Genomic DNA, 20,995 nt, shown 5'->3' with positions numbered 1-20,995 from the left:
TACATAAGAACCACTCACAGTGCTGTTGATGAATATGGCAGCTGTCAAATAGTGTAGACCAGTAAGCTTGAGACAACCCTTGACCTTTGTAGGTCTGCCCTTGACTATAGGTCATTCATAAGATTCCTAGGAGGGATGAGGGTTGAACAGCCTGCTTTCAAACACACTTTAAAGGCAGCAAAGGCCAGAGTGTCTGACAAAGACCTGGACAAGGGGATATCACTGGGTACTACATACTGAAAAGTGGTGGAATCAATGGGAAGTGTTCATTGTAATGTTTGCCCTATTAAGTTTTTTTTATTCATTAAGTCATTATAGTAAATTAAGTTTGCCATTAATTAAAAAAAAAGTTACATTAGATTGCACTAAAAACATCTTAGAAACATGCATGCCTTATAAGTTTGTAGAGGGATGCTGGGCCATTCTGTGATTTCAGAAAGATAGCTCCATGGTATCTTACATGGTTCCAGCAATGCATTCCTTATCGATTCAATGTAATTTGAAGGAAACCTGAGATTCTGAATCTTGGTTTTAAATAAAAAAATACCTTACTGGGCATACATTCTACTGTACCAGATAAGCATTCATTTATTCAAATTCTAAATAAAGCTGAAAATATTTTCTTTTTTAACTAAACATGTTTTGACATGTCTTCATCAGACAATTGAACAGAAATAAAGCACTGAAAACCAAGTTGCTGGAAAGGCGGAGTTATTCCTAACAGAAGGGGTTGTCCTTGCACAGTGGATGGTAGCATCATGTGAGGCAAAAATCAGGAGATTCACGCAGTTCTACAGTGCTTGCATGAAGTTACAGAACAAGGAACCTGTTAAACTTAAGAGCCCATCCTAAGTTTTTTTCCTAAATTTTCAGTAAAAAATACTAAACTAAAAGTGCAGGAAAAATGGCTCTGGCAACAGTCCGAAGAATCTTAATAAGTGATACTGTTGATCCTTGTTGCAAGCAGATTTTGCAAGAAAATGGCATTGATGTTACGGAGAAACAAAATCTGAGCAAAGATGAACTGATTGCTGAAGTCAAGGTGAGATCGGAGTATAAAGTTTATCGTGCTTTTAGTAAGAAATTAGATATATAAATTGTAACTGTGTTAACTTTTTTCCCCCCTCCAAAGGCCTACAGTAATCGATACCTGCAGCTTTTAAAATACATTCTGATTTACGCATGCATATATATTACAGCCATTGTATATTTCGGCGGAATTAAAAAAAAAAATACATAAAAAAGGCTTTTTAAAAGATAAGATCTTAAGTTCACATCCACATTTACCGTTTCTCCAATGCTTTTTTTTTTACCATGTCGTTATTAATTTGGGCTGCATGTTGTATTTAAATTATTTAACAGTTCCCGTTTGCTGCTGTTTAGTTTCCCGGCGGCAGCAGTGGAAATTTAGGATTGGAATCTCCGCCTCCTTTTCCAATATGATGCAACAATACCTGGAGATTTCAGACGGCACATGTAATCAGTATTTATCAGTTGCATTAAACTAAAATGGCTACTTGTAACATGTGGTACGCTATATATTATGATTGACCTTCGATGGACAAGAAAATAAATAGAATTTTTAGATGCCATGGTAAAACTTGAAGAAGGTTCAATTGAGACTGACCTATTCTGTAAACCTACTGACATGCACCTGTATTTACACATGTCCTCTGCACATACAATACACACTAAAAGGGCAATCCCAAAGGGTCTAGGAATAAGAATACGAAGAATATGCTCAAAACAACGTGGCTATGTAAAACAAAGAAATGTATTAAAAACAAATCTTAAAAAAGGATACAAAGAAATAATTATAGACAGAGTTAAGAAAAGTGGATAAACTAAAAAGATTATACAAATAGAGATAAAAAGGTAAAAAGAGGCCCATTAGTAATGTCTTACTCTAAACTTTTGCCTAATATTAATTAGAAATAAGAAAATGAATGAACCAATAGTACAGCACTTCACCAGTCAAGGACATGACATAAATGATGTAAAGTTTGTAGTATTAAAACAGCTAAAATTAGACAATGCGACAATGCGTCTAATGGATAAATAGACTGAACACGATTATGCCAGCGGGACTCAACAGAAAAGAATGAACTAAGTAACTCCAATAAATATATAACATTTAATTAATTAATTAATTAATTAATTAATTAATTAATTAATTAAACAAAATTCATTCAAAAGTTGTGCATGCGCTGGTGATCTTCACAGCCAGCATTGCACGATAATATAAATATTTTTATAATAAGTTTATATAAACAAATGTTAATTAGAAAGATATGTACAACATATCGAAATGTTGGGCAGCTGGCTCTTTGACCTAATATATATATATATATATATATATATATATATATATATATATATATATATATAGCATCACTTCAGAATCTTTTATAAAAGGAGTAGCCGTACAGATTCATTTATTTTCTGTGTGTGTGCATGGACATACAGATTTTGTAATAATATTTAATGGATTTTTAAAAGAAAGTAATATTTACCAGGTTTGCACCAACAGTATTATGAGATTTTATGACCGATTGTCCACATCTATTTTATTTTGTTAAGGCATAAATATAACTTGTACAAGTGTTAATTGCATCTTGTTTCAGGGCTATGAGGGACTTATAGTTCGTTCTGCCACCAAGGTCACTGCTGATGTCATCGATGCTGCTGAAAACTTGAAGATCATAGGCAGGGCAGGGACCGGTGTAGATAATGTGGATGTGGAGGCAGCAACAAAGAAAGGCATTATTGTCATGAAGTAAGAACAAATATCTGATCTTGTAAACTTTGTAGTGTTGTAATTAATGGCAGTAGTTATCAAGGTTTATTTTGCGCAACCGCTGCACAGATTTCAAATCTCTCACTTACAAGCTGTTAGCAACTGCTACTAAAGTTGCTGTACTTGGCACAATACATTGAATTGGTATTTGAAATTTCATTTGCATTAATCACAATGTTCTCAGACAGTAGTTTAAAGATGGCATAGGGGGGCTGCAGCACACAACCCATTATAGGAGGCTGTGTGGTCCAATGGTTAAAGAAAAGGGCTTGTAACCAGGAGGTCCCCGGTTCAAATCCCACCTCAGCCACTACTAACTCATTGTGTGACCCTGAGCAAGTCACTTAACCTCATTGTGCTCCGTCTTTCGGGTGAGATGTAGTTGTAAGTGACTCTGTAGCTGATGCATAGTTCACACACCCTAGTTTCTGTAAGTCGCCTTGGATAAAGGCGTCTGCTAAATAAACAAATAATTATTTGTTCTTTGCTTTGAAAGTATGAATTGTATGTATTTTATATGCCTGAACCGTACACCAAAAAAAAGCTGTCTGAAATGCATATATAATCTATTGTCCATTTTCTTTTAAGTACTCCCAGTGGCAATACCACCAGTGCTGCCGAGCTGACATGTGGAATGATCGTAAGTCTATCCAGGTAAGGCAGGTTCTTGTTGCAAATCTAGAACCATTTTGTTCATGCCATGTTTTATTTCCTACATTTTGTTTTCTTTCAACAATACAAAAATCCTCTAGTTTCAGTCAGATAAGTTCTATTGAAATGTTATCACGTGGTTTCTGGTAAGCGTGTATTGCTATAACATACTGTACTACTCTGCTCTTTTTAGGCAAATCCCACAAGCTGTTATGTCGATGAAAGCTGGAAACTGGGACCGTAAAAAGGTGAAATTACAGATCTGTCTATCGCTTATATGTATAAATTAATTTAAATTCAGACTAAATCATTTCTAATGGCTAGACTCTGTAATACCCAACCTGACATAAAAATATAATTGTTTTGTTCATAGTTCATGGGGGCAGAGCTATATGGCAAAACCCTTGGAATTGTGGGTCTTGGGAGAATTGGAAAGGAAGTAGCTATTCGAATGCAGTCTTTTGGAATGAAGGTAAGAGTGGTGTGCTGCAGTGCAGGGAATATCAAGGGATACTATATTAAACCTCTGTGCCTTGCCCTTATCAAAGAAGTACATTATTATTATTATTTATTTCTTAGCAGACACCCTTATCCAGGGCGACTTACAATTGTTACAAGATATCACATTATTTTTACATACAATTACCCATTTATACAGTTGGGTTTTTACTGGAGCAATCTAGGTAAAGTACCTTGCTCAAGGGTACAGCAGCAGTGTCCCCCACCTTGGATTGAACCCACGACCCTCCGGCCAAGAGTTCAGAGCCCTAACCACTGCACCACACTGCTGCCCATTGCAGGGATTATCTCAATTTGAGACACTTTCTTATTCTGTGTAGCTTTGGTTTTGATTAAATAATTCCCTCATTGTGTTATTTATATGCTTTATGCATTTTTCATTCAGAAGTGTCCGCAGAGACGTTGGGAACCTACAATATACTTCAACATATCTTTTTCATACTGTAGCTTAAATTACTATGCACTTGGCCCTGACAGCAAGCATAATTATATTAAACCATGCCCTACTTCTTAAAACAAATATGTGGTGATTACAGATTTACCACATTGAAAACCTTCAGTAATATGCTACACTGTGTTTGGCTTTGGTTTGTTTATACAGACTGTAGGCTATGATCCTATAATTCCTCCTGAAGTCACTGCCACATTTGGAGTTGAACAGATGTCCCTTGAGAGACTGTGGCCACTTTGTGATTATATCACTGTTCACACACCTTTAATGCCTTCTACGACAGGTATGTTATTTTATCAGTCAAAAGCAGCAGCCATTGCATGGATGAAAATAAGACATAGCATTTCACCCGTTCCAGGTTTTACTTCGAGCTTGATTAGCCACAGTGTATAGCTAATAAGCTCATGCTTATAAAACTCATAGTAAAACCAAGAATGGATCAAACTGCTATGGAATGGGAGTCTTAATTCCATTCCTGCATTGCGGAATTGTTTAAATATTATTGCCAAACTGGGTTTATGATTTCAGAGCAGCTGTTACTGTGGTGGTTAAGCAAAGAACCAAAAGATCTTCATGACATACATTATGTATTTTGTATTTTAGTTACTTTTCTGTTACCATCTTATTCTAGTTGATTATACATTTCTATCCTCTTTCCAGGGTTGTTAAATGATGAAAGTTTTGCCAGATGTAGAAAGGGAGTAAAGGTTATTAATTGTGCCCGCGGAGGCATTATAGACGAGGCCGCTCTACTGCGAGCTCTGGAGTCTGGGCAGTGTGGCGGAGCAGGACTGGACGTGTTTATTGACGTGAGTAGAAGAGACTGACGTTAAACATTGTCTTTTTATTCATAAGCACATGTCATTGTAAAGAAAGTTTACTGTAGCAATATAGCAACAAAATGTGAGTGTTTATTGAAAGTAGGACTCTGAGCGAAAGTGTTGTGTTGATGTTTCTTTCCCTTTATTTAATACTCTTGAGGATTATATTCAAAAACTTCAGGCTGGAATTACACTTTTTTCTTTCTTCCAAATCATAAAGTGTCACCATTGTGAAAAGCCACCTGCATCTACCACTAAGTTATTATTTTTTTCATTAAATACAAATGAACTGAACCAGAAGTTGATGCAAGCATAGCAATGCAGTAGTAAGGACAGAGCCTCTTGAGATGAGTGATCAGTTTAAACATTTTAGCATTGATTCAGGTATTTGAACTTGCTCTGTTTTTGCCCTGTGCATGGCGGTTCAGGAACCCCCCAAGGATTGGTCGCTTGTAAACCACCCTGGTGTGGTCAGCTGCCCTCATCTCGGGGCCAACACCAAGGAGGCCCAAATTCGTTGCGGGAGAGACATCGCAACGCAGATTGTTGAAATGGTGCAGGGCAAATCCTTAATTGGGGCTGTAAGTATTGCATTTTATGCCTTTTTACGTTTTAATGTGGTTTTAAATGTTAGGAGGAGAACATACAGTAGCAGAACATCACAGGTGCACCAACTTTCCACCATACATAAATCTGACTGACTACATACAAGAAGGTCAAGGTGACCAAAATAGCAGTGTGAGGGCAGATACAGCCAGGTTGTGTTGCTTAGGGTGTTATGGTCTTGTTCAGGATCAACATGATCCTGAGATAGACCATAAGGATCCTTATGAAATGTTGTGCTAAAGTACATGAAACATCTTTGAAAATATTTGGCCTTGATTTAAAATACACAAAATAAATACATTCTTAAATATTATTATTTATTTTTTTAACACAGGTGAATGCACAGGTCCTTACAGCTGCTATAGCTCCTGAATCTAGGCCTTGGATTAAGCTGGGAGAAGCACTGGGTTCAGTGGCCAAAGCTTGTGCTGGACAAGTGAAAAGTCAAGTTCAGATTACAACATTGGGTACGTTTTTATAAAGATTGAAATGGAGAGCTAATGATGTTAATACAAGCTTGGTTCAGTTCTGACCAATTTATGTGTTTTTTTTTCTTTTTTAATACTGATATTTAGTTGGAAGTTACACTGATCCTTCATAGAACAATACCTTGCAGTTTGTCTTTGCACACAGCCAGAATATTAAGAAGTTAACAACAATGCGCTTAACTGTGGTAGGACTCCGGTCCAAAGTAAGAACTGGCATGAGTTCCTATAGCTTGGTTGAAGAGCTGCAAATCAGGTCAGGGTTAGTCATTTCCATGGGATAAAGTCAGTGTATTGCCAAGGAATCTAATGTATTATTATCAGCCCTTCATCTGCATATTGGGAAAGAGGATTTACTGCGATGAGGTAAGTGCAGTCCAGAAAAGGGCAACGTGTTTAATTCATTCTCTGTTATACCTTCAAACAGGACAATCCCTAAAGAATGCGGCTGGCTATATGAGCGCTGCAGTGGTCGTCGGACTGCTTAAGGATGGCTCAAAGAATGCTGTTAACCTTGTGAATGCACTACCCCTGGCAAAGGAAGCTGGAGTAACTGTATGTTGTGTGTCTTTCAAATCTTTCCTGAACAAGGTATATTTTGAAATATGGTCAGTCCCCTACTGTGTACTTCAGTGATCTAAGCCCCACCCCCCTCCCAAAAAGTGAATTGTTTAAAGTTACCACTTATTGACAGTGAGGGATATAACTGAGCCATTGTTTCTCCAAGCAAAACAGGTTTTTAATTGTTGCATATTCCTCCATAACAATATAAACACTTTGAAGTGTACTGTAATTGTATTTCAAAACAATGGCAAAATTCATGATTTAAATCTTTTTGGAATAGTGTCTAGGTACTTCATCATAGTGTTGATGGCTTTCTTATCCTCTAGTCATAATTTCACTGGCAGTGCAAAGGGTAATTCACTGAAATACAGTCATGATCAAGTTGTGAGCAGTGTAACAGCACTGTCGCCAGGATTCAATGTTCTCTTTTCTGCTTACAGATTGCCAGTCACCAGAGTGATGCAGCACCGATATTGGCTCAAAGTGCATGTGAAGTAGAAATATGTGCAAACGGTGTCTCTCACAAAGTGGTGGGGTCAGTTCAAGGAGATGTTCCTGTCCTATTGGAGCTCAATGGAGGGCTTTTCAGACAGCCAGTCCCTCTCGCTGGCAACCTGATATTTTTTAAGGCCTTGGCAAACCCTCAGCTTGTGTCTTCTGTTGCAGGTAAGATATAATAATACTAATAAAAACGTAAAGTTTCTATTCATTATCTACACATTCCTAAAACCCACACAAAGTTTTATGATTGGATAAAATACATTGATTTCAAGTTTACCATAAATAGCTATGTTATTCTTTTGAGAAGAAGTTACCCATTCCAAGCAGATTATGGCAGAGCTGTCCCTGATCTTTAATATTTTTCCTCCTAGGTGTGCTAGCGGCTGCTGGTCTTCAGATGGAGTCGTTTAGCACCTCTGCAGCAATTGCAGGAGAGCAGTGGTGCAGTGTGGGGGTTTCTTCATTATTAGGAGACCTGAACACATTGAAAGTGCATGTAAAAGAAGCACTGCAGCTGTTCTTGTAGATTCCAATGATGACTTTCACATCATTCCATAGGTGTCCTTAATGTTCCGTGTCACGTTAATATTGCTGTTTGATTGACAGATTAATTGGTTTGGTTAATAATTCAATGTGCATTAACCGTGGCTTTCAAAAACACTTTCACTTAGAGCTTTGTTTTAGTTTTCCAGGCTTTATTTTTACTTTGACTTGGGTCAGTTTTTAGGGTTGTCATTCAAAATAACTGCCTTGAATTTTTAAATTTTCGTCATCTTCCCAAGACTTTTGTCCTAGACCCCAAGCCTCCTGTAAACCTTTCGAATTGCATTTGGGTATAACCTGGTAGTCTGTTGATTTTATTTACAGATTTTACACTGGTTCCAGCTACGTCGCTATACATTTCTGTCTTATCTCATTGGAAGCTATGTGTGGTCAGGTGGTGTGAGTAAATATAAACTGGCATGTCTGTCTAAAGACACCAAGTTTACAAGCTGGCCGCAGCAATATTTAGATCTGCTGTTTTGATCATTGAAATAGACACCATAGAAGTGGCAGGAGAAAGGACTTCACCCGAGACAAAGTGAAAATGATATATGAAAAACAAAAAGATATAACAACACAATAAAAATTGCATTTTACATAGCGTTGCTATGACTACCAGTGTTAAGTGTTTGAAGAGTAAATGTATTATGTTAAGAGTTAATACCAAAATATTAATAAAATTAGTTTAGCATTACTTCAGTTGTGTTCAGATTTTTTCCCAGACTGCATTCAAAACAGACTTTTCAGATTAACGCCATTCAGACTTGAGAATACTGCTGTCACATTCCAGCGGTTCATTTGTTTCGTACCTGGATAATTCAGATGTGAAAACTTGTTTCATCTACTCTATCAACACCATTACATTCCTTTTAAATCAGAAAAAAAACACATTGAAATGCTGTTTAAAAAGTTTGAGGGTAGTTTAATAATAAAACTTTTCAAAGGAAATAGAGTAGACCCATGAAGTTTACCACTATACAAAAGCACTGTCAATGTCAACAGATATCAAAGAGGATCAAATGCTTATTGGAATGATGAGTGGGTGGATTGATAAATAACCATTTTTGAATAGTTGTGAACACCCTTAAATAGTTTGAGGAAGAAAGGAGTGTAAAAATGCATCTGTAACATCTACCTAGGGGTAATTTGTGTAAGCATATTGATTATGTTATTACCATTTGTAATGCACTGAACACCACCAGTGACTAACGGATCCATTGCTATTTGTCTTGACATGACAAAGAAGGAACATGTGGAGCTGCATAGAAACCCTTTCAGAATTTCATTAAGAAAATGTCAAATAAAAATAACATTCTTGATGCACTGTAATTAATGTAATTTTTAATACATTTGGTATCTTAACAGAAAATGTAGTGTCCCGTGTGTTTTTATTTGTAATTATATTTAAGAAGGCTGTTGCATTATAAGCCCACATGAACACGTCACCTTTTTTTATTTGTTTGGGGGCCTAGAGAATTAGTTGATATCATTTTCATATTAAAACTGACTATAAATATTATTATTATTATTATTAATAATAATAATAATAATAATAATAATAATAATAATAATAACACACAAAGTGACATTATAGACATTTAAATTCTGTCCAATATGAGAACAGAAGAGATCTGAGATAAGAAGAGAAAAAAACGTAGATTACGCAATGATTTGAATCCTAATAGGATTTGGGGAAAATACCATGGCAACGAAAGGGAAAGACTGGGATAATAGTAAATGTGAAATGCCACCAACAGTGTGTGCATTGAACTTTCAAACAATTACTATTTTGCCTTAAATAAAAGCCTTCGATAATTATGACAGTGATTTCACTGTTAGAAAATAAGACATGTGCAATTCAATGTATGTAAATTGCAGCATAGTGTCACCAAAGCAGCTCACTAGGTGAATCGTGTGCTTTTGTTTTGTTTGGACCATCCCCTTCTCGTATATATGGCAGGAGAATCTCTCCCTGGGGGACTTTTGAAACGACGATGGAGCTTCACACCAATTTCATACAACCGGCACCAATCACAGAGTCGAAACACTGCCCAGAATACACAGAGCAGAATGACAGCTGAAAGCAGCTCCAACTATACACAGATACCAAATAGGACTGCGGTCCTCACAGTCTTACGATTAATTGCTCTCCGTCTGGCAGGCAGTCAGGCAGTCATCGAGAATCGCCATACCCAACCAAGACGTGTGCAATATTGGAAACAAAATGATGATGTTGATGATTATTATTTATATTATTTAATTCAAGCAGTGAGAATATATCCCCTCAACACGCCGTGTGCCAAGTGACCAGGTAAGGAAGGCTGTTGTTGTCTGTGTTTGACTGCTGCGTTTCTTAGTTTAATACCAGGCTGCACACCTCCTGTGCTATGGAAAATAGCAATATCAATCAGTAAACACGGGGTTGTTACAAAGGATGTTGGTTTCTACGTCCAGATTCATATCAATATTACAGTTAATGTTACATAACCTTTTACATTGATCTCCAACAGTATTGACACTAGTGTTTCGAGAGTAGTGTAGTGTGTGTGTGTGTGTGTGTGTGTATATATATATATATATATATATATATATATATATATATATATATATATATATATATATATATATACTTAATGTTACACTTTTGTTTTTAATTGATATGTACCTACAACTAAATGTTTAATTCAAAGCCTGAGCATCGATTTTAAACATTTGTTTATGGAAACTCGCTTACTTCTATTTTCCCTTTGTTTTGCATAGCAGTGCAACATGTTTTTGGTTATTCTTGGTACCTGCTGTATAGTGAAGCTTTTATTCCTTATCTGAATAGAGACACGATGTAAATAAATAAAATAAAAAAAATATTGTATTTTTTACATACTGTATAACAAAACCCATATTGGGGAAATGCAAAGTGATCTGTATTTGATATACACGTATGTAATAAAAAACAACAACAACAAAAGAATACATTATAGTCATAACATAATTTGTTTAACAAATTGAATTAGACTTCTACTTTTATTTAAAGTGAGCTGATTTAAAACACACAAACAAAATAAATTGTCACCGCTTGTCATTTCTGCTAGTTGTTTCTTATTTCTTAACTTTAAATTTGAATTCTATATTGCTAATAAATATAATATGTACTATGTTATTATTCAAATATATATATATATATATATATATATATATGTATATATATATATGTATATATATATAATATAAATTCATAGTTTTCAAAGTTACTAATATTCATAATGTATAACAAGTATAATTATAATGTATTTTAAAACCAGGGTCAGGGCCAGCCTTATGGCAAGGCAAGCAAAGCAACAGCCTAGGGCCCCACACCTACACAAATTGTATGACATCTTCAGAGTCGAAACCCTCTCGCGACTATTATGTCGGCCCCATCGCAAGTACGAGTCGGGCCATTGTAAAAGGAAAATAAAAAATAAAAAGAAATTCAAGTCAGGCAGCAACAAGGAGCTCTGCTGCCGCATCTAGACAAACCGCCAAATTATTATTTGTTTAGTTAGCAGATGCCTTTATCCAAGGTGACTTACAGAGACTAGGGTGTGTGAACTATGCATCGTCTGCAGAGTCACTTACAAGTGTGTCTCACCCGAAAGACGGAGCACAAGGAGGTTAAGTGACTTGCTCAGGGTCAGTGGCTGAGGTGGGATTTGAACCCGAGATCTCGTGGTTACAAGCCCTTTTCTTTAACCACTGGACCACACAGCCTCCTTAAATAAAAATCTGCTCCGGGAAGCAAGTGAATCCGATTCAGACTCTTCACAATAATCATATCCAAAATATTGATTGCTAATCAATGTAACATTACCACATTTGCACTTTCTGACTGACAAAGTGGATGTATTTCATCATGTGAGTGTACTCGATCATAAGAAATGTATTTTAAAAAATGCAACATCGAAGGGTTAGCTGTCTGATAGGCTAATCAATAGCCTGTCCCTCTACATTCCACCGAAGAAAACTAAGACATGACGCAGGACAGTGCAGCATCGTCTTTTAAAGTTTTGCTGGAGGCTTTTCTTAAAGTGAGTAGGCTACTTTAAGCGATAATGAAATCGAGATTGTGTGGATTAAAGTAAAACGTACGACCACACCAACAGTCTGAACAGGTATCTGCAACAAATTACATGTTTGGAGGTACACTTGTAAATACAGCGTGGTATAAAATAAAGCTGCTTCTTGGCTATAATATTCAGAAAAAAACATCATGATGTTTTGTTGGGCATATTGTTTTAGTGTAATTTAACAGCAAAAATTAAAGGGCACTCAAAACTGTAGCTGAATGTGCAGTATCCAAATGTGAAAGTAGATCGGTCAAATATAATTTTAGATTTATATAAAAAGGATAACATTTGCAAACAGTTTTTATTTCGCTTAAGTGACAGCACACATGCAGTATGCCTCGCCTACTTGATTACTGAAGGTGAGCAGTAGCCTACCGTTTTATTGATATAATGTGTGGGGGTGCTTTTTTGTTTTTTTTTAAATTGGGCTCACCGCCTAGGGCCCCACACAGACTAAAGCTGGGCCTGACCAGGGTAGCCAGCCAAGTATGATTGATCATCTGATACCTTATCTTAAGCTAATGTTTCCATGTATTATTTGTTGGCTTGACTAGCTTGGTGATTGAATGCAGCAATTAAATTATTACCATTGATACATTGCACCATAAAAGGATAGTGATAGTTGTTTTTTTTTTTTAATGAGCTGCAGTTTGTTTAGGTACTGCCACCATCCATAAGATACTGTTACTGCGACAGCCACACCATTAAATATTGATGAACGTAAGTAATTAATGTGGGCAATGAGTAAGAATAAATTAGTTAAACCATTTGTAATTTCTTGCAGCCATGTCAATTAAGGAACAAGAATGCTACACGTATGACTTTGCTGACCCAGCTCACCCAGCAGAGTTCTTGGATGCTTTCCAAGAATTTTACCTTGATGGCTTGTTCACAGACATTACTCTCCAGTGTTCTACTGGTCAGATATTTCACTGTCACAAAGCAGCTCTATCTGCGTGCAGCACTTATTTCAAAGTGATGTTCACAGCAGACATGAGAGAGAGATCCAACAACTTGATCAAGCTTTCAGGTATCGACAGTGATGTATTGACTGCTCTGGTGAATTATGTGTATACATCCCAGCTGAGAATAACTGAGAAGAATGTCCAGAGCCTCTTGGAAGCAGCTGATCTCCTTCAGTTTGTGTCTGTAAAGAAAGCCTGTGAGGAGTTTCTGGTCAGGCACCTGGATGTTGACAACTGTTTAGGGATGCATTCTTTTGCAGAGTTTCATGTCTGCCCTAAACTGGAGAAAGAGGCCAGGAGGATGGTGTTGTGTAGGTTTGAAGAGGTCACAACGCAGGAGGAGTTCCTGGAACTGCACTTTGAGAAATTAAGTTACGTAGTGTCCAGAGAAAACCTCAACGTCTGGAGACAAGAAGTTCTTTTGGAAGCTGTCGTGAAATGGATCGCCCATGATGTCCAAGCTCGTACTGGTTATGTGCAGGATTTGCTCTACTGCATCCAACTGGATTTGGATGAAATCTACCTGAGGACGGCCCTTGATCTGCAGAAAAGATGTTTACTGGGCAGTGAGAAAAAAGTCTACTCTTTAATCTGCCATGGTTTACAATCCACTCGCAAAGGGAACTTTGTGAGTTCTAAAAAGTTGACCTCTAGCATGTACATTATTGGAGGATATTACTGGCACCCGCTCTCAGAGGTAAATGCGTGGGATCCACTTACTAATACCTGGGTCCAGGGAACTGACATGCCAGACCACACGAGGGAAAGCTACAGCGTGTCACTTTTGGGACCAAACATTTACGTAACAGGGGGTTACAGAACAGACAATATTGAAGCTCTTGATACAGTGTGGGTTTATAATGGAGACACTGATGAGTGGACAGAGGGGTGCCCTATGCTTCATGCTCGATATTATCACTGCTCGGTCACTTTGCATGGCTGTGTGTATGTTATAGGAGGGTACAGAGGGGGAGCTCCTGCAGGAGAGGCAGAGTTCTATGACCCTTTGAAGAAGACATGGAGCCCTGTTGCAAACATGGTACAAGGTATTTCAGCATTCTCTCCTTGAATACAAATATGTCTGAACCAGATGTGAAAATATATGGTAAAATGTAGCATTGGGGCCTATTTATGAAAAGCTACCTTTTTTAATTGCTGTAGGCTTAGCATTTCTGAATGTTTACAAACACTTTTATAAACACAGCCTTTAAATATAGTGTGCGTTTTATAAGTAGTCCGCACAGTTACTACCAGCAGTGTTTTATATAGGGTTTTATTGATAAAATGCATATAATTACAATACAGTGTATAGTTGTGCATTCTAATAGTGGCACTACATATTGGTATATTGTATGTTAAGATTTTGTGTTGATGTCTATTATCATTTTCCTTTTTTTTGACTGAAACATATTCCTTATGCTATGTCATCCATCATTAAATTGAATTATCCAACAATTTCTATATGAAAAAAAAAAATCACAAATAATTTTTCTTTACTTTTCTGACCAGGTGTTGGAAATGCCACAGCCTGTGTTTTGCGTGATGTAATCTATGTAACTGGAGGTCACTATGGCTATAGGGGAAGCTGCACCTATGACAAAATTCAAAGATACAGGTCGGATCTCAATGAATGGAGCATTGTTACAATAAGTCCACATCCAGGTACAATTTATAGGTTGTTATTAAATGAAAAGTGTATTTCATATTGTTCAACATTGCCTTGATTTTTAACTTTCTTTTTCTATATTAGCCTAACATTGCAATGAAAGGGTATGCAAACTCTATTACACCCTTATCTTAAACCTTATGAAGCCATTATTAATGGAAACGAAGCACATATCAATATAGTCTCTTTTCTCCTTTATTTTCACTCCAGATTAGCTCTGTATACAATGAGCTGCTTGTTAAAATCCAAACGTACGGCATAATGTACAGATGTTTCTTTTAGGAAGCTTTTGGTTCCTAAATTGTAGTCTGTTTTCAGACTAATGTGCTGTTTTGTCCTGGTAATTAGTTTATGTGCTAGTGGAAAATGATAAAATTATAAATTGTGTATTGATTTTTCCAGAACTGTTGCATCATATTAATGGACTTACTACAGTAGCTTCGGTTTAAATCAGTTTTTGCAATAACAACGTTTTAAGCCATTCACCTAGAATGAATTCATTATGTGATACATAAGAACATAAGAAAAATGAACGAGAGGAGGCCATGTCTGGTTCCTAGTAGCTGATCAATCTCAAAACTTTGTCAAGTTGGATCTTAAAGGATCCAAGTGATTCTGCCTCAACATTACAACTAGGTAACCCATTACATACCCTCACCACGCTCTGTATGAAGAAGTGCCTCCTTTCCTCTTTCCTTCACCTGTCTCCACTTCATTTGTAACTGTGTCTTCTAGTTCTGGTTTCTGTACTGCGACCAAAGTATTGGTTAGATTTAAGTATGTCAATTCCTTTTAAGATTGTGTGTCCCCCTAACTCTTCTTTGTTCTTGGCTAAATAGATTTAGTTCTTTCAGCCTATCTTTGTAGCTCATTCCTTTAAACCCTGGGATTACTACATGTGTGATACATTTAAAAACAGTTAACATCCTTAGTATACATTTTAAAAGAGAAATGTTAATTTATTTCCTTTTAATGTTTTTTTTTCTGTGTAGCTTTGACCTAAAAAAATAATTTAGCAATTTACAAAAAAGAAACCACAGTTTCTGCTGCCCATGACAACACAATACAAAGGTCAGTGCAATGGACAATGCAACCTCCTCATCACCTATCCCTGTAATCCCACCTTGTAGCTGGTCTCTTCATGGCTGAATGCTCTTTTGTCTGCCCCAATAAGCAGGACAGGACCTGGGCAGCTTATACACAGCCACTGTGATGGAGGCACTGCAGAGTTTGAAACGTGCAAGCCTGTGTAAAATTAAATAAAACCAACTGTTAACTATAAAAAGGGACAGAAATGTATGCTGTTGTTCTCCTTTTTCAAGGGGGTTGTCCATACACTGTCTTGAATTTCTAGTTAAGTCATGTAATGGGTGTCCCCAGTGTATAGAATAGTAAGAGGTAGTCCTGGGATAAGATCATATGATATTATAGATGACCCTGCTCTCTCTTGGGTGCTGATGTATTAGTCCAGAGGCATACTCTGTAACTTGAGCAAAAAAGCAAAAGAACATTAGGAAACTGGTCTACATAGCATTGGTATATCCGTGTATAACCCTGACTGTGTTAAAAACAACCCAATTCTTAACACAATTAAATGCACCCAAGTAAAAGACAAATATGTGTTGATCTTAAACACAAATCTTGCAGAAATCTGATGTGAGAAATACAGAATTATGTGCACCACACTATTTGTACAACAGTGTAGGCAGCATAAGGATCATTTTCAGAATGTAATGTGATGGCTAATGAAAGTAATGGGTAGCTTTTAAAGAATAGTAGACTATGATGCCTTAAGATGAATTGCTAACATCATAAGATGAATTACTAACATTTTATAATGTTGAGGAAAGGTAAAGCACATTTCAGAATGACTTACCATAGCAATTCCCACACTATCTCTTCTCTTTGATGGTATATGTAAATGTTCTGAATAATTAAGTACTAAAATAAATAGCATTCTAATGTATGTATATATGCAACATCCTGAATACAGTATAGTTGTTTATTTAACCTGATATGTTTTATTTCCCTGGGGAATTGTTGCATTTTTATTTTGTATAACAATTTTAAAGTATAGTTATAATAATGAATATTTGAGTGTTTAAATGTGAATCAACAGGGTTTATTATTTCATTAAAATACAGTAATTATTGTAAAATAAGTTATGGCTGATGAATGCTTAGGGCAAAATAAACACTTACCTCTAACAGACTTCCATAATTGAAAACTCAACTCATGAAGACATGGGAGTTGAAAGACTAGATTGCATGGTAGACACAGTCAGTGCAGCTGGGATTATTCAGATCAGGGCTGTGATATATTGTGTAAATGCAGCACCCGGCAGTCAGTGTTTTACATTAAATGAGATGAAAAAGAAGCAGTTTGATAGAATGATTCTTGTGGGTGGTTTCTCTGCATGTTAAATGCTGTATCAAATAAGGATTTACAATTAATTCTGCCCGGTACAATTCAAAATCTTCAGGACCGTATTACCATTTTTTGTGTTTCCGGAAGATAACAACAACAAATAATTGACATTATTTTGTTACTAATTATTTAAATTGGTTACCTTTTTTTTTACTCTTCTCAGAGTACGGGCTGTGTTCTGTGGCTTTCAACAACAAGCTATACCTAGTCGGTGGGCAGACTACCATCACTGATTGCTATGACCCAGAAAAGGACGAATGGAGACAGATGGCTCCGATGATGGAGAGGAGGATGGAATGTGGGGCTGTTGCCATGAATGGATGCATTTATGTCACAGGGGGATACTCCTACTCAAAAGGAACCTATCTTCAGAGCATAGAGAAATATGACCCAAAACAAGACAAGTGGGAAATCGTGGGCAAACTTCCCAGTGCCATGCGGTCACATGGTTGTGTTTGTGTTTACAGTGTGTAGACAGGATGCTGTGCACTGGTTCTGTATTGCTGCCCAACAGGAAATGCTGGCTATGAAGAGCTGGAAGAAACAAACAGGATGTACTGTAAAGAGCAGTGGCTAATGAGATGTAAACTACTGCACTGTTCCTTGTCACCCAGAAGGCATGTGGATAACATGCAGTTGATACAATGCCATCAAGTGGGCAGCTTCTTTCAGTATGCTAGTATGCATTTTAATTGGAATAAATATTGCAGTGAAGAACCCACTTCTGTTTTGATACCATACTGAAACTTAACAAATATCCCTTTTTTTCATCCCTGCACGTGCCAATAATATATATATTTTTAAGTCTCTTTCCCCTTACAAGCAGGGCTCAGGAAGAACAAAATAAGTTTTGTATGTTAATATGCTTCATGTCTGAAAAAGAGACCTATCTGCCTTTGGCACTATTTTTAAAGTCACAAGAAAACCACATATAGAAAAAAAGTAGTATAAGACCCCATCATTTTATGCAGGGTGTACAGAACCAGGGCTATTTCGTTTTTGTAGAAATGTAATAACTTTAACCAACAAACACCCTTAATGTGCACATTTGTAAGACAAATGAAGATTTTGGTGTTATAGGGGTTTGTGGACAGGCAAGTGGTCACTGCTTTGTTTCCAGCCAAAGCAGAGAAAACAAAAGTAATTGCTATATGTCAGTATGTCACACTTCACACATTTTTCCATATATTTGGAGAACCGCTTATTTAATTATCATCAATCTTAATATTAACTTTATTTAGCGTAAGTTATTGAGAGTTTTAGATTCTAGGAATACAGGGGGTGTCCGTCTGTCTCACTTACATGTTTTCTCATATCTGGCACAGGATGAGTTACTGACATGCTTGTTTTAGAAGAACATTTGAGAGGCAAATGTTCTGCTGTCAATATAAGTAGATTGCTTAACTTTTTAATTTTCATAGAAACTACAGTACAGCAATTACAAAATGTTATATTACTGATTTTATATTTGAATGTAAATACTTTTAAGTATGCTGAGTAAGTTTACTTAAAAAAAAAAAAAAAAAGCCTTAGTATGTTTATTTACAAAATGGACAATCCCAAAGCACCATTTTGTGATCAGGGTAAATTTTAAACTACAGTACTTATTTTCCTCACTAGGGGGTGTCACAAGGTAAGAATTGGGAGCTTCATTTGTTGTTAGTTCAAAGATGATTTTGTAACACTGAAGCATTTTGTCATAACAGTTGGACACACACACATTCAGTATGGTATGATATTTGACATGAAGATTTGTGTTGGGACATTTCTTGTAGGATTTTTAATGTGTACCTGTTTAAATTGTGAAATTTCACTTGAGTTGTAAACTATAATAACCGGTAGATTTCACTTTCCTAACCAGGTACATTTGAAGTTGTTCGGTCTTTTGCACATGAGAACATTTGTAGGGATTCCTGTTGAAGGAAGTTTGTGATATTTTAGCTTTGTGAATGTATGTTCTGTAGCCCATGACAGCTGTAGAGTGAGTGACTTACACTAAAGAATAATCTTGCAGTGGAGTAGCAATAGAGTATTGAGTCCTTTATTTGTTATTTATTGGGATCGTTCTTGATAAGCTGGGACTGTTATAAACGATTTTGATAGCACAATGTGGGGAAGCTCAATGTGTCACTGATGTACCTTTGCTTCAATGTCAGCCTGGTAACTTTATGAAGTATGAAATCCAATAATATAAATGAGTCCGCCTTTAAGAAGAAAGAAAACACGTTTTGCATGAATAAATGTGTAATAGATATACTTTTAATATTGTAGATGATGTACAAAGCAATAAATTATGACAAGATTATATGTTTACAAACTTATAACCACAATTTTGTTTATTTTATGAATACAGATATTTGGTCTATACTAATTAATCAGTGGCAGATCTAAGTAAGACTATTGTTTAAATCTTCATGGGGGGGGACTTTCACAAAACCAACATCTCTAGCAATGTGTGTGAGTCTCCTAAGTGTATTTTTTGTTTTTAAAAGTAAGTAAAATAACATATTTTGCTCTAAATGGTGGTAGTATTTAGCTCTGTAAGTGTTTATATCTATTGATTATATATATATATATATATATATATATATATATATATATATATATATATATATATATATATATACCCCACAATGTTTTACCATTTTACTTTTGAATAAGCATGACAATCCAAAAGAGGTGTGGCTTTTTCAACAGTGGAGTATATCTTCAGTTCTTTAACATTTAACATCAAAAACATAAAATTAGTTGGAAGAGAAGTTTATACTTTTTTGTTTTTGAATACTTGATCTTGCTACTAATGTTAGTACTTATTGATCATTCACAAAGTAGGTACAGCACTTTAGAGGTACTGTATTTACTATGACATTTATTTAGGATTATACTATGTATATAATAAGATTAGAACTATTGTCAACAGATTGTGTGGGTTGCTGTTTTATATAATTTATTTGAAATATGTTTACAACTAACTTAGTGAAACTTTTTGTATAATATTTCTGTAAACTGGGCAAGTTTTCAAATGTAATTTCTGTGAGAATGTAGGACTGCATATTAATACAGTCCGAATTAATTTTTAAATCTAAAATGCCTTTTCTTCTGTAAGAAAATAATCCCAAGAATTTACTGGACTGCATGAACATTTATTTATCGTACAGTTTGTTACCAATAAAATTCAGTTTGAACAACTGAATAAATTATTGTATTTAATACAACTGTATTTATGTGATTTTTTACTATACATTTGAGGTGATGTTCTTTGAACTGTTTAGAAATCTTATTAATGTTGTATAATAGTAGTTGTTCACATGTCTTTCAATAAACTGTTTTTCACATTATAATTTGTTTTCATTCATATTTTACCTTCACAATTAGTTACCTGTATATTATGGATGTTATTATTTTTTTATGTAGGTGGTATTCTTATTTTTTTTTTAATATAATAACCATTTTTTGGAGCACGCTTTTGTATAAACATTGCAATCCTGAGCCATACTAGCTCTGTGCAGTATATTTTACCTGACCAAATATATATATATATATATATATATATATATATATATATAGCACTGATTATAATCCATTCAGTTATTTTTCTATTGCTAGGTGACTCTTATAATTATGCAAGCACAAATAGGTTGTAGGTAAATAGGTTGAAATTTCTGGATGGCCATTAAAATGATCTATAAAAGAGATTATTATCCAGATGTAAAAATATATATTATAATGACTTTTTTTGTTTTTTCTTTAGAAAGCACATCGTGTGTTATGAAATGATGTATACCCCTAATTTAAAACACTTATAATGTGCAGTTAGAACGTTTGATTGATTAGAACCAAAGAACAGTATGTTTTGAAAGAATTCCCCCCACAATATATCTAGTTATGCGTACCAC

The 20,995-nt window shown here is 35.7% G+C and overlaps 2 protein-coding genes across 3 annotated transcripts; both read left to right on the top strand.

Moving 5' to 3' along the window:
* The first annotated feature begins 754 nt into the window (after positions 1 to 754).
* On the top strand, positions 755 to 9,307 carry LOC117426220 (D-3-phosphoglycerate dehydrogenase-like). 2 transcript variants are annotated; one of them, XM_034043604.3, is made up of 12 exons: positions 755 to 1,042; positions 2,625 to 2,776; positions 3,386 to 3,451; positions 3,642 to 3,696; positions 3,822 to 3,920; positions 4,569 to 4,701; positions 5,079 to 5,227; positions 5,668 to 5,820; positions 6,180 to 6,312; positions 6,758 to 6,921; positions 7,335 to 7,560; positions 7,767 to 9,307. In XM_034043604.3, the coding sequence occupies exons 1-12, from the start codon at positions 905 to 907 to the stop codon at positions 7,919 to 7,921; spliced, it is 1,623 nt and encodes a 540-aa protein (XP_033899495.2). In that variant the 5' UTR covers positions 755 to 904; the 3' UTR covers positions 7,922 to 9,307. The 2 variants fall into 2 exon arrangements, with proteins under 2 accessions (XP_033899495.2, XP_033899496.2); XM_034043605.3 differs by having other exon boundaries at positions 756 to 1,042; positions 6,758 to 6,885.
* A 617-nt stretch (positions 9,308 to 9,924) lies between these two features.
* On the top strand, positions 9,925 to 20,427 carry LOC117426366 (kelch-like protein 23). Its single transcript, XM_034043862.3, has 4 exons — positions 9,925 to 10,249; positions 12,826 to 14,052; positions 14,516 to 14,668; positions 17,263 to 20,427. The coding sequence occupies exons 2-4, from the start codon at positions 12,828 to 12,830 to the stop codon at positions 17,571 to 17,573; spliced, it is 1,689 nt and encodes a 562-aa protein (XP_033899753.3). The 5' UTR covers positions 9,925 to 10,249; positions 12,826 to 12,827; the 3' UTR covers positions 17,574 to 20,427.
* The last annotated feature ends 568 nt before the right edge of the window (positions 20,428 to 20,995 follow it).

This window comes from Acipenser ruthenus, chromosome 11 (assembly GCF_902713425.1).
Source record: "Acipenser ruthenus chromosome 11, fAciRut3.2 maternal haplotype, whole genome shotgun sequence".
Classification (NCBI taxonomy): domain Eukaryota; kingdom Metazoa; phylum Chordata; class Actinopteri; order Acipenseriformes; family Acipenseridae; genus Acipenser; species Acipenser ruthenus.
Note: the sequence above shows the minus strand (reverse complement) of the source record. Positions and strands in the feature narration are given on the sequence as shown.